Raw genomic sequence first — 15,336 nt, 5'->3', positions numbered from 1 at the left:
GTGAGGCACTGGAGGGTGAGGCAAAGGGTAGCGTGGTTAACAACTGTGGGGGGCTGTGCGATTCATTTGTTGGAGAGCATATTTTAAGTCCCTGTTTTCCAGAGCTATGCCAACACCCGGTGGAGTGTGAGTTCTCTGATCCCAGAGAGCTTGCGTTGGAGGCAGACTTCTTGGTGGATTCCAGAGAGTCTGAGGAGGCATTGGGGAGTGATCCCAAAAGGAGTGGCTTAGATATCTTCCAGACCTGTGAGGTGGAAGAGGTTCAGTGTAGCCCAGTTAGGTCCCAGTGTAGTGGGAGGGGTGTAGGGGCTCATGTCCGGTCTCAGTGGAGAAGGAGTGAGTGTGGGACGGTGTGTCTCACAGTGCCCGAAACCCAGTCTCAGGGCCTGGGGGGTTCCTTAGGGGAACACCAGGTTGAGGACCTAGACTGTACTTGTAGGCCATTTGAGGAGGATCTCCTAGTATCTGGTGAACGGGGAGTGCCTGTAACCAGGCCTCCATCAGTTCTGGTGTCTGGCAGTGCCGCTCCATTTGGGAGGGTACAGAAGTCCAGACTGAAGGGTGAGAGGGGGAAGGAGTCCCCAGTGGGAGAACCAGTGGGTCAGGAACCAGTCAGAAGGGCTGAGTCCCCAGTAAGTGACCATGGTGACCTCACTTCTGTCCTGGGGGATCTGTCCGCACTGTCAGGTGGACAGGGGTCGAGAGATCTGCACCAGGCAGACTGTCACAGGACACATGAGTTGTGTGTCACCCTCAAGGGGGTACCATGTGAGTCCCCAGAAGTCCTGGCGTGCCAGGCAAATGCACAACCGCAGGTTTTGGTCCCTGGGTTGGGAGACCAGGTTCAGGATTTGCCTGACCTGGAAGGAAGGACATCTGTAACCAGTGTCCTGACCAATATGGTTCCCAGGGGTACCCCTCCAGTAGGGAGGGTGCAGCGCTCTGGAAGGGGGTGCAGAGGGAGGGAGTCCTCGCCCCTGACCCCGGTACAACCGGAGGGGTTAAACCCTAGGTTGGGAGACCAGTTGCTGGAGGGAGGTCCTGAACTGGTAGGAGAGTTGTGTTCTTGGTTGTCTTAGTGGACAGGGTTGCCCCTGGAAGGAGGGCAGGAGTCTCACCCTGGGGGTGGACTGGGCCACACCGTTGTGTTGGCCAGGTGGGTACTGTCTACCAGTAGAGGCACCTCAGTGAGTGAAGTCCTGGTGCGCCAGGCAAGTGTTCCACTGCAGGGGTTAGTCCCTGGGTGGGGAAGCCAGGTTCAGGTGCTGTCTGACCTGGAGGCTTTGGAGCATAGGTTTGAGGGCCAGGTCTGGGGTGTCCCCCTGACCTGGAATACCAGTTGCAGGATAGCACCCCTGAACTGGTGGATGAATGGTGCGGGACACCTGCCACAGGTGTCCTGGCTATTCTAGAAGGGGGTACCGCTCCAGGTGGGAGGGTACAGAGCCCCAAGGAAGAGGAGGCCCGGGTGTGGGGAAGCCCACCTCAGCCTCCTGTCCAGCCGCTGGATACAGGTCCAGGACTGGTGGGTCAGGGCCAGAGTGTCAGACCTGACCTGATAAGAGAGGGGGTGGACAAAGGGTGCCAAGCACCTGGGGCTACTGCCCCCACCCTCTGACGCCACAGAGGTGTGAGCGCCCTGAGAGGCCTGAGGCCTGGGTCTCATCCCTGATCACTGTGGGTGGTCACTGTGGCTTGCTGTCGGTCTGTTGGGACACACATGTGAGGAAATTAAAGTTAGGTGCTGCACAGGTGGTGTCCACAGGTGAGGAGAAGGGTTCCACATGGATTGGCATGTTGGACCCTGAGAGTATGGATAGAGTGATCCAACTGGGTTTAGGACGGCGTAGAACAGGACTGCCCTGCTGGGTGGGCCAGTTTCCGTGTTCTATCGCCTTAAGCAGGGAATCCCATCGAGGTATCGTTTGGCCTACCCTGGCTTTAGGCTGGAAGGGGGTTGTGTTGGAACTGGCCCTTCTTGCAGTGTCATCCTCAAACTTTTTGCTTCTTCCTCCCTTATTTTTCCTGACCCGTGGCTGTTGGCAATAGGACTCTGCGCACTTTACCACTGCTGATCAGTGCTAAAGTGCATATGCTCTCTGTGTAAATTATTATTTTGATTGAATATACATGTTTGGCATATTTGTATCACCATGAAGTCCCTAGTAAAGTGCACTGGGTGTGCCAGGGCTGGTGATGACAAATGCTACTGGTGGGCCTGCAGCACTGATTGTGCCACCCACAGGAGTAGCTCTAAAATGGTGTCTCAGGCCTGCCACTGCAGTGCCTATGGGCAGTTTAGAACTGCCATGTCCTCCTGGTCAGTGTCCCCACTGACCAGGCCTAACCCTTCCCTTTTTGTGCACATCAGTCACCCCTATGGAAGGCCCAAGGTACCCCCCTGGGCAGGGTGCACTGTATGTGAAAGGTAGAGCATGTACTAGTGCAGGTAACATGTTCTGGTAGTGAATTACAGCCATTTTCGTTTTTTCACTACTGTAAGGCTATCTTGCTACATAGGTTAACATGGGGGATGCTGGCTACAGTGGTTAACAGCATTTCTTCCCATAGGAACAAGATAGGACATAAGTATCTAGTATCCCTGAACTCAGAATTTAATAACACATCTTTTAGGAAAGGTTGTTTTTAAATCCTGTGTTTGTGAACAGCACTTTTAGAAAGTTGCTGTTCTCTTGTCTGACCCTTCTGTGTGCCTGGGCCTGTTTGTGTATTGACTGTCTGGTTTCAGAGTGACAGGGGCTGGGGGATTCCCCAGGGGGCTGGATGAGTCAGCACTAGGCTGAATGACTGCAATTGCAACTGGAGTGGTGGGAGGAGTTAGCACCTAGGCTGAATAGGGCTGTGCCTGCCTTCCACAATGCTGGCTCCACCCCCCTGCTGGGCGGCTGAGGACCCTGCCCCTCACTCTGAAAGGAAAGATGCAGCCAGCAAAACAAAGTGCTCAGGATCCACCCAGAACTGGTTCAGACCGGGCTCAGGGCCCACATGCACCAAGAGAACAAAGACTTTAGGAGTATAAGCACAGGACCCCTGAAAACAGAAAATTAGATCATCCTGGAAATCAAGAAGGAACCTCTGCCAAGGAGAAAGCTGAAACTGAAGAAGGAAGATTGTCCTGCTGTTGCTCTGCTGGACTGACCTGTTGCTTTGCTGCCAAGGAGAGGGGAAGTACTTTGCTGCTGAGCTGTGTCCCCTGTCTTGAAGGAATCTCCAAAGGCCTGAGAAGAGCTGGCTCCCTGTTTTGAAGTCCCAGGAACAAAAGGACTTCACCCCCAGCTTCCCTGAACTCTGCTGAGAGAGTTCTGTCCTTCCTAGAGTGTTTGATCCAGTTGTGGGGCCTCTGGAAGTTGTACCTGAGCTGGGAAGCTTGAAACTGAGCTTGAGTGACTTTTGAACTTGAAAAGTGTCGCATCGCTCGCTTGCGGAGCGCATCCCCGACAGTGCGAGAAGTTTCCCGCCGCTACGGAGGTCGAGATTGTCGCAGCGCCTGACGCCGCTGCCAGAGACGTCGCATCCTTCGTTTGTGGGACGCACCAGACCGGTGCGGGAGAATCGAACATCGCTGTGAGTATCATCGCAGAGCCTGTCGTCGCTGGGTGAGAACGCCGCACCGCTTGCTTGCGGACCGCATCACGTCGCTGCGAGCATCGTCGCAGAACCAAGGAGCTGCGAGAGAGAGGATCCCCGCTGGACCGCACATCGTCGCCCCGGAGATCGTCGCAGCCCCTACGAGATCGTCGCATCGTGCCTTTGCGAGAACAAACTTCCTACGGAACCAACGCATCGGAATCCATACAAGTGGCCTTCCTCCCCACACAGACCGGATTCGTCGCAACACGCCCGCTGCTGCAGCGGGGCTGTCGCATCGCCTCCCCAGGGTCTCAGGAGCAACGCATCGCTTGTTTTCCACCGCACCAGCTTCTGCTTTTGGAACTTTGTTGCAACTAAAAGGTACTGTGAGTAAACGTGACGCAACTGTGAACTTTTCACGCATCAGTAGAGAATTCTATCGCAACGTAGAGAATTCTAACGCAACCTTAAGAACTCGTTTTGAAACCATATTCTTGAACTGTGTATGTTGGATTTTTGTCGTTTTGGTCTTGTGTAGTTTAGATTAAAAATACCTTTATTTTTCTAAACTGTTGTGGAGTCAGTTTGTGGTGTTTTCACTGTGTTACTGTGAGTGTTGGTACAAATACTTTACGCATTACCTCTGGTTAGCCTAGACTGCTCGTGCCAAGCTACCTAGAGGTTGAGCAGGGGTTATCTCAGAGGGTTATCTCCTTGCCCTGACTAGAAGCAAGGGTCCCTATTTGGACAGTGGTACCTACCTCTGCCAACTAGAGACCCCCAGATCTAACAAGCCCTTAGTCTGATCAGGAAGAATGCAGACAAAGATTACACTGAAAAATAGTGAGATATGGTGAAAGGAATTGAGAGAGATCATGAGACACTCTGTAATGAGCAATCAATATTGGCTTTTGTCATGCACGTTGTGGCTGAGAGGAGGTGTAAAACGGAGAAACTCCAAATTAACTCTAAGCTCTCATCCACTCATTTCTGATTATGAATCGTACAGTGAACTTTTAGCATGTTGGCAAAGATGTCTTGTGAAACACTTGCAACCAATCCTGGCATGTTAGCCAACCGGGCACTGCTTTTTGGGACTTGTAGTTTCATGTTTAAATTGTAAGTATAAGTTTGAAAAAAAACAGCATGCAAAGTGTATTTGGAATAAAGACAGGTTTGGCAGAAGGTGCCACATATGACACGGCGCCTGTTGCTAGATAGGTAGGCTTATGGGAATAATACTGTGACATCAATTAAACGGTGGTCGAGCATGCAGCGTGAAAAGCTATTTGGTACTGCATTATCACATTCCTGCACACATTTGTTCAGAAGCCTGTACACAGTCGTCCAGTTCTTCCAGTAGAAACCTGCATATTCCTACTACAACACAATGCATGGATCAAAACTGCCCTGCGGCCCTCCCTGAAATCGACTGCTGGCCCATCGGAAGGTGGATAGAGATGTGTGGCTCTGCCACCCCATCGAGCATTTCCTGGCCTGGGATAGCCATGGGTGTGACATCACTCAACTGGGCTCTAGCTTCAAGTGGCTAACAGACCACACCCTCCCATGGAACACTGTCAGGTGGAAGGAAGGGCGGCAGTGCCAGCGGATGGTTCAATGGCAGCTAAGCTGTTGGCTGGTGCCAGCAGGGAGGACATGCAGTGTGTCACTGGCCAGGTAAACATTTAGTCATATTGGGTGGGCCATCCAGGAATGATAGACTGCGGTCCGGTAAGAAGCCCAAAGCTGGGGGGTGGCTCTTAAGCTAACCTTGTGCTGCATTCCCCAGTTAACGCCCTCTTGGGGTAAATTGATCAAAGGCTTGCACTGCTTTTGCCCCATGCAACGAGGCACTAGAATGACGAAAGTCCTAAATTTGATTTATCAAGCCACGCAAGACCCCCTTACATGGCCCTGCACAGCATGATAAATCTAGAGGAACGCAACACAGCGCAACTCACTGTGTTACGTTACTCTGCCCCAGGGAGGTGTTCCATGGTTGGAGCGTCAGTGTTCCCACGCATCCACTCATGGATTTTGGCACATTCCCGATTTACCATTACTTGTAAATCTGGGAATGCGTCTAAATTCTAGGCCTCTTCAAGGGGAGGCCTTACGAAGAGAAATATCTTTATTTCTCCTCGTTACTTCCTCTTTATGGGTGTGCTGCATTCTGAAAGAGGAATATGCCTCAAGGGATTGTATTTTGTGCAGGAAGGTGTTCCTTCCTGCACACCAACAATCCTACTTTCAACCCAGGCCCCCTTGTACTATAGCGCAAAGGTGCCTGCCTTGGGGCTAGACAGCCCATTCATCACCAGCATTTGGAAATTAAAGGAATGTCCGTATATTGTTAAGTGGAGCACATTCCTATTATTTACCTATCACGCAGCGCAGTAACATAACTTGCAACACTGCGCTCTGCTGTGTGATTATTTGACAAATATTCCTATGAGAGTCCATCAATTCATGTGCCTCTTTTCTCAGATTTTTTTAGATGTCACAGCTAACAACTTTGAATTAAATAAATTTAGTAGTTGAATTCATTCCTTATTGTTGATTAGTGTGCTAAATATTGGATTTTAAATATAAATTCTACATTTTGATTCGCTGTCTTCTCTATTTCAGGAAAATCAGAGATTTTTAACCGATGTGTTGCATGAGGTAATGCTTCTGGATGGTTTGGCCAGTTCACATCCAGTCTCTCAAGAAGTAGTGAAGGCGACAGACATTGATCGAGTGTTTGATTGGATTGCATATAAAAAGGTAGGCTGGAGATACTGATGAAATATTGAACATATACCGCATTGGTTATTTTGGTCAATTACAATTATTTGCTTATTATGCACTTATTTACATTTGGAGATTGAAAGGAAGGTACATGCTGCTCTTAGGCCACTTCGGATGGTAGGTATTGTGAATACGTTACAGACAGCAAGTGTGATACTAGAATGATTGCTCCAATTGAGAGGGGGTGAGTGTGTGGTGGAATAAAGAGGGGTAATAGGTGTGCTGAAATAAAAATGTTTTGAGTTTATTTTTTAAAGAAAGGCAGCTGTGATGCACTAAATAAACTAACTTAGTACACTATACAATAATATTGTAGAAATACTCTTAGTCAACTACTAGCGTGCACCAGGCGAATGACCCTGCAAGCCTTTATACATGAAATAGGGAAATCTCCAGATAACTATCTGAAAAACCCAGTGCACTGCATACTGGGTGTTTCAGATCGTTATCTGGAGATTTCCCTATTTGAGTTTATTTTTGGCATTTTAGGCAGAGTTGATGAGTGCCCTTAAATCTGGAATGAGAGTGTTCCAGACATGTTGATCTTTATTTCAATTTATTTTCACTATTTAAATTTTAAGGTGGTGCTTGCCATGAGCAGCGTCAGAAAGAAGGAGGGGAAACAACTTCTTGAAGAAAGGCTTCTGAATTGATCTTTATGTGAAGGCCTTCCCCAGTACACCTGCAACACTCCAACATTTTTTAGATATGTCATATATATTTTTTACTAGTTAGTATAAGATGAACTGAAATGTAATAATATCTCTGATATGTACATATATTTACAGTAAAAAAAAAGAAACCAAAATGGAAAATATACTGGTACAATAGTCATGAAGGTTGATCTCCCTTCCCTTCCTCTTGAAAGCCTTAAAGGACAGATGAAGACATACAAAGGTGGAATCTCTATTATTTTATTATTCAAGGACCATTGATCTACAAATGCTGCATGTTTTCAGCCATTTTTAATTATTGTCATTTTATTTCAATATAAAAATCATTTACAGCATGCCGTCCCATAAAATACACCAGTAAATACCAAGCAGACATATTACTCAAATTTCTTCAGACATTTTGGCTTCTATTTTTCGAAATGGGTATGGTTAGCTCTTTATGGCCTGTATGACTTGACTGTAAATACAAAACAATTAATGAAATTCTATTCTGCCCTCCCCCCTCACCCTAGATGGATCTTACCACCAAAGTCTAGCTACACTTTATTTTGATTGTCTTGATGGTTTTACCCATCTAAATAATCTTTACACTAGACAATGTAAATGGTACTGAGTAAGAGGGTTTAGCTGTTTTGTCTGTTATCGCTATTTTTTCAATTTGTCTAGCAACTTCTATATGTTTCATGTCTTGACGTCAACTAGTCTGCAGCAACCCAGTTAGTCTCTACATTTTATCTATTTTCCCCCTACATATCCTTCAGGTGCCTCAGAGTGTCTTATTATTACCTTTAATATTCACCTTATAACCCAGCTATTTACAGAAAGTCCCCTTTCCCTTTTGCATGTTATTCACTGAACTTCGACTTCTCCTCGTATGTTACTGTTCTTCTTCAGGTGGCCAGAAGTGGAGATGAGGTGATCTCCAGCTCATAGTTATAGCTCTTTTGGCTAACAGCTAACACCAGATCTTGTCATAACGTTATGCTTCTTGGGTCTCGACAATTGACAGTATGTGGACATTTTTGGACCTCACCTTGGCTATAGTATTGAGATAACAATTGCTTCTTTAGTTGTTGGGAGATCCCACTCCCCTTACTGTTTTGTAGAGCTTGGTTAAACTAGGAGAGCAAACCTTCATCAAATCCTGTCATTTTACTCCTTGCTAGTACATGAATGGCATACCTCATCCTTTATTCTTAGATTGGAGATTCCTTCACCTCAAGTTGCTCTGCAGGCACTTGAGAGAGCTCCATTCCATCCAGGAAGCTGTCTAGGGCCTCATCACTGGAGTTATGTTTGCCGAAATATAACAGCACATTATTCCCTCTAAAGGCTCTATTAATCTCACCTTGTGTGTACACACCAGGTTACATGTTTCATATTTTTGGGCGAATATGGGGGTGTCCAGGTGATACAGCTTCATCAGCCAATCAAGTATAATACCGGACTTATCACTTTCCATTATCTATGTGCCGCAAAATCAATAGACTGCAACCGATCTAGCAGCTTGCAGTGTCGCTCTCTATCCCTGCTTACTTGCTATAAATGATCAGGATCCATGGATGCAGCCTGTTTAAGCCCTGAGGGATCCTTCCACAGTTTAAAGATCCTATTCAGGTGCTGCTCGGGGACCTATTTTTTCTCATATAAAGACTTCTCCAACTTTCACTTTGAATGCTTCCCTCTCCATTAGTGTTGAGGAGGCTGTACCCTTGTTCTCTTTGAAATAGCTATCAATTGTTTCACTCAGCATCTTCTTAAATGTGGCATCCTCTAGTCCCCTTGGATGCAACTTGCAGGTGGTTATGGGAGTTGGGTTTCTGCCCCAGATCAAGCCCATTTACATCAGGATGTGATCGGAAAGGGGTGTACCCAGGCAAGTAATGTAATATGCGCAAAGCTGTACTGCAACATTTTATACCATATGACCCAACTGACTGTGTAGCCTGTGGAGTACTCAATAAAATGTATACTCCTTCATTTTCTTTCTGTGCGACTGCTGGTGTGGAAAAGCTTTTTAAAAATGTAATCAGTTCCACCCATAATTTACAATAGGGTTCTCCAGCTCTGCACCGAAATCTTCTTCTTTGCAATGAATCTTTGCCATAGTTTTAGGATGGTGCATCAATCAAAATCATTTCAATGGACATCATCAATTTAGTCATTCAGTTCAGTCAATAATGAAACCTTTATTTATCACTAGGAGTTTAGAAAATGGTTTTGGTCTCTTTATTCAAATGAGTAAATCAGATAAATCCATTTACAGAAATATAAAGAAAATAAGGTTTAGAGTTAATCAAGATAATTACAGCATGTTCCATACAGGAATGTGATCCCTATTTTACTCATAGTGGATTCTAACCTACCACCAACCCATAAAGAGTCCTTTTGGAAAAGAGCAAGATTTAATGGAGCATTGAAATAGGATCAGATTGAAGCTTAACTCCTCATGACGAGTAGTTCCAGAAACGCTTACTAGTCTTTTCTCTCAAATCAGAATTAGAAAGCAGTTGCAGTATCAACTGTTCAATATTAAGCTAAAAAAAAGTAGCCACAACAGTAGCCATAACCGTTAAAGCAAATAGACAACCACAAAGTAGTAGGCAACAGAAATCACCATCAGCAGTACCTCACAGCAAATAGGGAAAAAAGTTCTAAGGTAAAATGGATGGTTGCATAAAATTGGCCTGGACCGGTTTGGATAACACTGGCAATTCTAACTAGGAAAACATATCTTATAAAACACAAAAACAGATGCAACAATCCATGCTGGTGTTATGTCATCTTAAGTCAATGAGGAAGGATCATCTGATAGTCTGCTGCTTCTTTCTTCATTCCCACAATAAACGTACAAAGTCGGCAAGGTGCTATCTACAAGTGGAAACTTAATTGCTAAACATTCCATGTGCATTAGCTCCACTCTGAGTTCTCAGGAGAACCCTGCAGTCTAAGCTATTAGCTAGTCCGTATTACACTTCTTAACAATCAACTTTTCTAAAGGCAGAAACATTTTAGTTGTAACCTAAGTGATTAAGTCATAAGATTCACATCTTCATGTAAGCATTATTGTTTTAATATACTATTCTGCATTCAGCATTGTGAATATGTGGCAGCAAGAAAACGAAATAAATAAAATGATAACATGTAGCTTAGGAAAAGAAGAAATACATGTTTTAAGTCCCACATCCTACAGAGATAACACGTTTAAAGTTAAGTGTGAATCGTTTAAAGTTAAGTGTGAATCATTTGTCAAATAGTATTGCGTAGCTCAGCATTTCCTAAAAGCATTTGTTTAGTAAAAAAATTAACTGGAAGAAAGAAAGAAGAAAGAGGCCTATTCTGGCCTAGTAGTGTAATTGCAATAGAAATGAGTGTTTACTGCAAAAATCAAGTTACACGTTAATTTTGCACGTTTAAGAAAAGACACATTTTTTCTACATTTCATTCTTTTAAAATGTAAAGTGTAAATTATTAGATTGAGGTTTATTTGTTCTACTCTATCACTACCACAAATCTATCAACGACCACTCTCACAGCCTTCAACCTTGCACTCTACAGTAATTGATAATGGAGGCATGTGTCAGAGGGAAATGTGATCAACCAAGTTGTATGTCAAGTACGCTAGTAAAGTCTCCTCCTAGTACCGTTGGGATATCTACCCATTTCGCCAATTTCTGTGATAATTTTGCTAGAAAGCAGGGTTGGTTTATGTTGGGGCATGTATGCTGCCCAGCACAATGGGATGCACATCCAAGTGGCCCCTAACCAATGCATCTCACCTGTCTTGGTCAAGACACACCTCCTCAGCTTTGAACAGCAAGCCCTTTCATAGTCAATGTGCAGCCCCCCTAGTATATGCTGAAAATTTAGTACAGAACAGCTGCCCACTTCTTCCGCAGCCCAGACTGATTTGCTCATTGTTAAATAAATGTGTTTCCTGGAGGAATGCAATTTGAGTCCCTTACTTTTTCAGTTGGGCCTGTATCCTATATCTTTTACTAGCTAATCCCATGCTTTCATATATTCCAGGTTGTAAACATGTGCCTACCCTGTGCTTTTATATTGAATCTCAGTGCGTCCGCCAATTGTTTGGGCTGAATGATTTTCGAGGACTTGTCTTAATCTCTGTCTGTTAATGTCTCCCCTGGTATCGTGATAGGACTCACCCTAAATACCAAAATCCCTGCCCTAACATTCCCAGTCAAATGCAAAACTGTTATCCGTCCAAATAACAATAATCACTTAACCAACTTTTCATAATTATGTGTCTAAATTGAGTTTACAGAATTACCCATCAACAAATGCGTATTCTTTATATGTGCATTGACCAATAATTCCTGTATAATATCTTAAATTACTGTACCTGATGTCTGCATTGAGGGTTAGTAAGCAATGTTGTAGTGGAATTGATCTTATTTAATTTCAGTGGTGATTTTCTTTTCAAATAACAATTTAACGTAAGAAATATCACCTTAGTACAGACCTAGCTGCTATAAACGTAGAATCTTTTTTTGTGCAAAATCCTGTCTTAAAAAATGCCCCCGGAGTTTTCAATATCTCATATGGATAAGAAACACTAAGGGCCTGATTACGAGTTTGGCGGACGGGTTACTCCATCAAAAACGTGGGGCATATCTTGTCCGCTGTATTCCAAGTTCCGTTATATTCCATTGGAAGGCGAACAGGATATCCGTCACGCTTGTGATGGAGTAATCCCTCCATCAAGCTCGTCATCAGGCCATTATTGTTTGTGGGCAGTCGTCTGTTAAAATCACCCAATTGTGAGTGAAGTGCTTCTGGATACAAAATATTAACATATTGACTAATTGATACATTATATTTTTTATATTCTTCTTATTGATACATGAAGGCAAAAACATTGTGGTGAGCAGATTTGGGGGATACTTTTAGAAATGAGAATATTCTAACTGCATCTCACTCCTTCAGAGGATTTCCAAGCTTCAATCATAGATAAAGTGATCGATTTCTGTCTGATGAGTTGTGTTTACTGTTGCTCTGTGCTTCCTTTGTTTCTGTAGGGTGCAGCTTTAGTCCGAATGCTGGCTAACTTCATGGGTCACCACGTATTTCAGATGGGTCTTCAAGTAAGTAGACACTTGTAGTTCATGATTCAGATGTAATTTCCCGTAAAATTAATCATTGTGAGGTTTGAAATGCCCCTATGTATAATCCAGTCCCAGTCTTAAAAGCAGCATTCACTATATAATCTTCAAATGCAATTGACATAAAACACAGGGCAGATGGTAATGCATGACAGTTTGATAACTATGGGGAGGTGTGCTCTTTATGTGAAAAAAACTCACAGACCTCCCAGAAGATACTTGTGTTTTACACATATCGCATACATGTGCATTACATATATAATTTAATCACGGAAAAGGGCAGAACCGCCATCTTACATACAACTCCTGGGGTGGAGTGGTTTATTTGCAGGTTTGTTACATTTGACATCATGACTCAAGAGGACAAGCCTTGGTTTTTTGAGATTTCACTTTGTGAGACTGTGCGGATGGAACTCGTTTGTTTCGTATTCTAAACTGTGGAAAAAATTACAGTGCTGAATACACTAACAAGCAAATAAAAACGTTAGGGGAATAAAGTGGCGCGAAATGAAAAGAATATCCCCTCTCCCACACGAATGTTCAGAGATTTAAAATGTCACAAATACTGTGGTATTACTCTGTGCACAATTGTGTACCATATATAGTTGTACGTGCAGAACTACCACTGTTAGAAATTGGCAAATTGTTACCATTAGTACACCTGGAAATCTTAGACTGCTTCATGTTTTCAGGTTTATCCTAAAAACCCTTATGAATTTGTAATACAAGGATATTCTCACTTGTGAAATGGTGTAAACCGTCAGGTTTAATGCATACATTTAAAAACAATCGGAAACGTAGAATTCCGTGGCCAGTGTATGTAAAAGCATCAGAAGGTATATATGATGATGGTCAACTACTGTAGCCTTATGAAAACATGATGTTTTGTCTATAGCCCATGTCTGACCTACCATAAAAATCACAGCTGCACCTCAGCCCCTTTCAAGCGCCTACTACAGCATGGCAGCTGTTTTTCAGATGGCAGCGTGAGCCTTTCCACCTATCATGTGTCTTTAGTCAGAATCAGTCTTTATTTTCAGTTTGTAATGCATGCACGGTGCTGGCGTCCTCAGACAGCGCTATACCATCCCAACATTGGGCAGATAGGAAAAGTTTGAAAGTTAATAGTAAGAAAGAACTGAAGAGCACGAGGCAAAGAGCAGCGGCTTCTAAGATGTTTCCTCAGACAAGGCCAGACCAGTCTAGTTAGGAGGGAAGTTCAGCAAGAAGCAGAGCTGGTTAATGAATTACTCTGCTACCCTAGCAGATGTGGTGCGTTATTTACTCTACATACTCGGAATGGGTGCTGTGATTACCATCATTGGATACGTGGCCTTCTTCTCCAGACACAATTTTATTTGGTTTTGGTTTACAACCATTTCGCAGTGTGAAATACACATCTGTATTCAGGTGACTTTATCCTCCATACTGGGAGGTGTGTGTTTTAGCAAGGGTTTTTTGCTTTTTGGACAGGTCAAGGTGTTGTCTCCATTTCTTCTCTCTGATTCTGGATCACAAAAGCCGCCCACACCTCTTGTGTAACAGGGTCATGTGACCATGGCCCTCTCGATCTTTCTGGGTTCCCTCCAACACTTTGTATTGCCCATGCTTTCTTTAATGAATGGTATCTGAAGTATATATGCATGTGTATGTTATCGTATAGCACATACCATGCCAAAGGAAAGTCTTTGGCATTGTGAAAGTAAAAATGAACAATGGAATCAACAAATGATTGTCGCAAAAGTTGGGTTCTTTGCGTGAAGGTGGCCTATTACTGGAATGTGATATATAATTAGGGCTCCCGGATTTATGGTATTTATATTTTGTCCATTTCCGTCTCAAAAATAAATGCAGACAGAAAACATATTGTTTTCTGTCTGTATTTATCTGTAAAAATCCTTAAAAACAGAATACATGGAGCCTTAGATATAATGTTCTTCAAAGAGGTGTGTCTTGAAATTTTTGAGAAATTGGAGCAGCCATGGTAGATATAGGGATATTGTTCCAGATCCTGGATGCATAGACAGAAAAAGTCTATTGCCTTGTTTTTAATTACATTTTTTATCTCAAGGCTGATGATGTCCTTGTTGCCAGTGTGATGAAAGCCACCAGAGAGGTTGAGCTTGTCAGCCAGACAGGCACCGGTGGTGGTAGTGATGACATTGTAAATGGTGCAGCAAGTTTTGAAAATTGTGTTGTCTGGGAAGAAGAGCCGGGGGAGTTCCATGAAGATGAGGGTGTTTTGATCATATACCATAAGGCTTTGGCGATGTGATGCAGTGTGTGCGCTGCCCTAAAAGGGGGTGGGTGGAGCAGTGTGGCATCTAGAAGGAATGCAAGAGTAAAAGGGCTTGATCCAGGGGCGTAACACAGGCCCCTGCATCCCCCGCAGTGCGGGGGGCCCTCAAGCTCAAGGGGGCCACCTCAGCACTGCACTTCGGCCTGAGAGCTCCTAATAGAGTCTGGAGGGGGCCCTCCACGTACCTGGCAGGGGGCCCCCTCAATTATCGTTACGCCACTGGTTTGATCAGCAGTTCTGAAGTCACTTTCTCAGGGGAACAGTTTCTCTTTGTTTAGAAGACCAGCCATATCATCCCCTGAGCTGCGACCTATCTGCTTCCAGATCTCTGAACCTCTTACAGATAACAGAGGGAACGTATGGCTTCCTTACTGAGTTTCCTGGTACATGATGACCTGTCCGTGGGACATCATACCATAGGATATCCAGTGTCCAGACATGCCAGGGGTGTTTTTCGATGCTGCAGTGCAAAGTCAGCTGCATTAGGGAAAATAGTCTTTTGAATCACACTGAAGTGTCATGACTAGACTTGACTTCCTGTGCTTAGCTACAGCCTTGTGCACCCAAAAGAGCGAGAAGCTGGACTCTGCAATGCCATTTCACTAGCCTACTGTTTGTAAAACCTTGCAAACCGAACTGTTGAGGCAAGCGTACCTGCCAGGGTGATGCAGCACATATCCAGGGCGGGACTGACTACCGGGCGTTTTGGAATGCTGCCGAGCTGGGGGCTGATTTCACTGCGTTGGGGACTGGTTTAGTTGATGGAAAGCTGCGTGTGATTTGAAATAAACAAAGCAAAACGAATTTCGTTCAGCACACACAGGTCCCCATCAACGAAATCAGCCCCCAGCTCAGC

At 44.4% G+C, this 15,336-nt stretch overlaps 1 protein-coding gene across 1 annotated transcript in view; it reads left to right on the top strand.

Moving 5' to 3' along the window:
* Positions 1–15,336, top strand: part of TRHDE (thyrotropin releasing hormone degrading enzyme) — a 2,026,389-nt gene that overhangs the window by 1,092,904 nt on the left and 918,149 nt on the right. The window contains exons 6-7 of the mRNA XM_078678167.1: positions 6,223–6,360; positions 12,098–12,163. Of these exons, the coding sequence (XP_078534293.1) occupies positions 6,223–6,360; positions 12,098–12,163 (204 nt within the window). The remainder of the gene's footprint in view (positions 1–6,222; positions 6,361–12,097; positions 12,164–15,336) is intronic.

The sequence above is a fragment of the Lissotriton helveticus genome, chromosome 1_1 (genome assembly GCF_964261635.1).
Source record: "Lissotriton helveticus chromosome 1_1, aLisHel1.1, whole genome shotgun sequence".
Classification (NCBI taxonomy): domain Eukaryota; kingdom Metazoa; phylum Chordata; class Amphibia; order Caudata; family Salamandridae; genus Lissotriton; species Lissotriton helveticus.
Note: the sequence above shows the minus strand (reverse complement) of the source record. Positions and strands in the feature narration are given on the sequence as shown.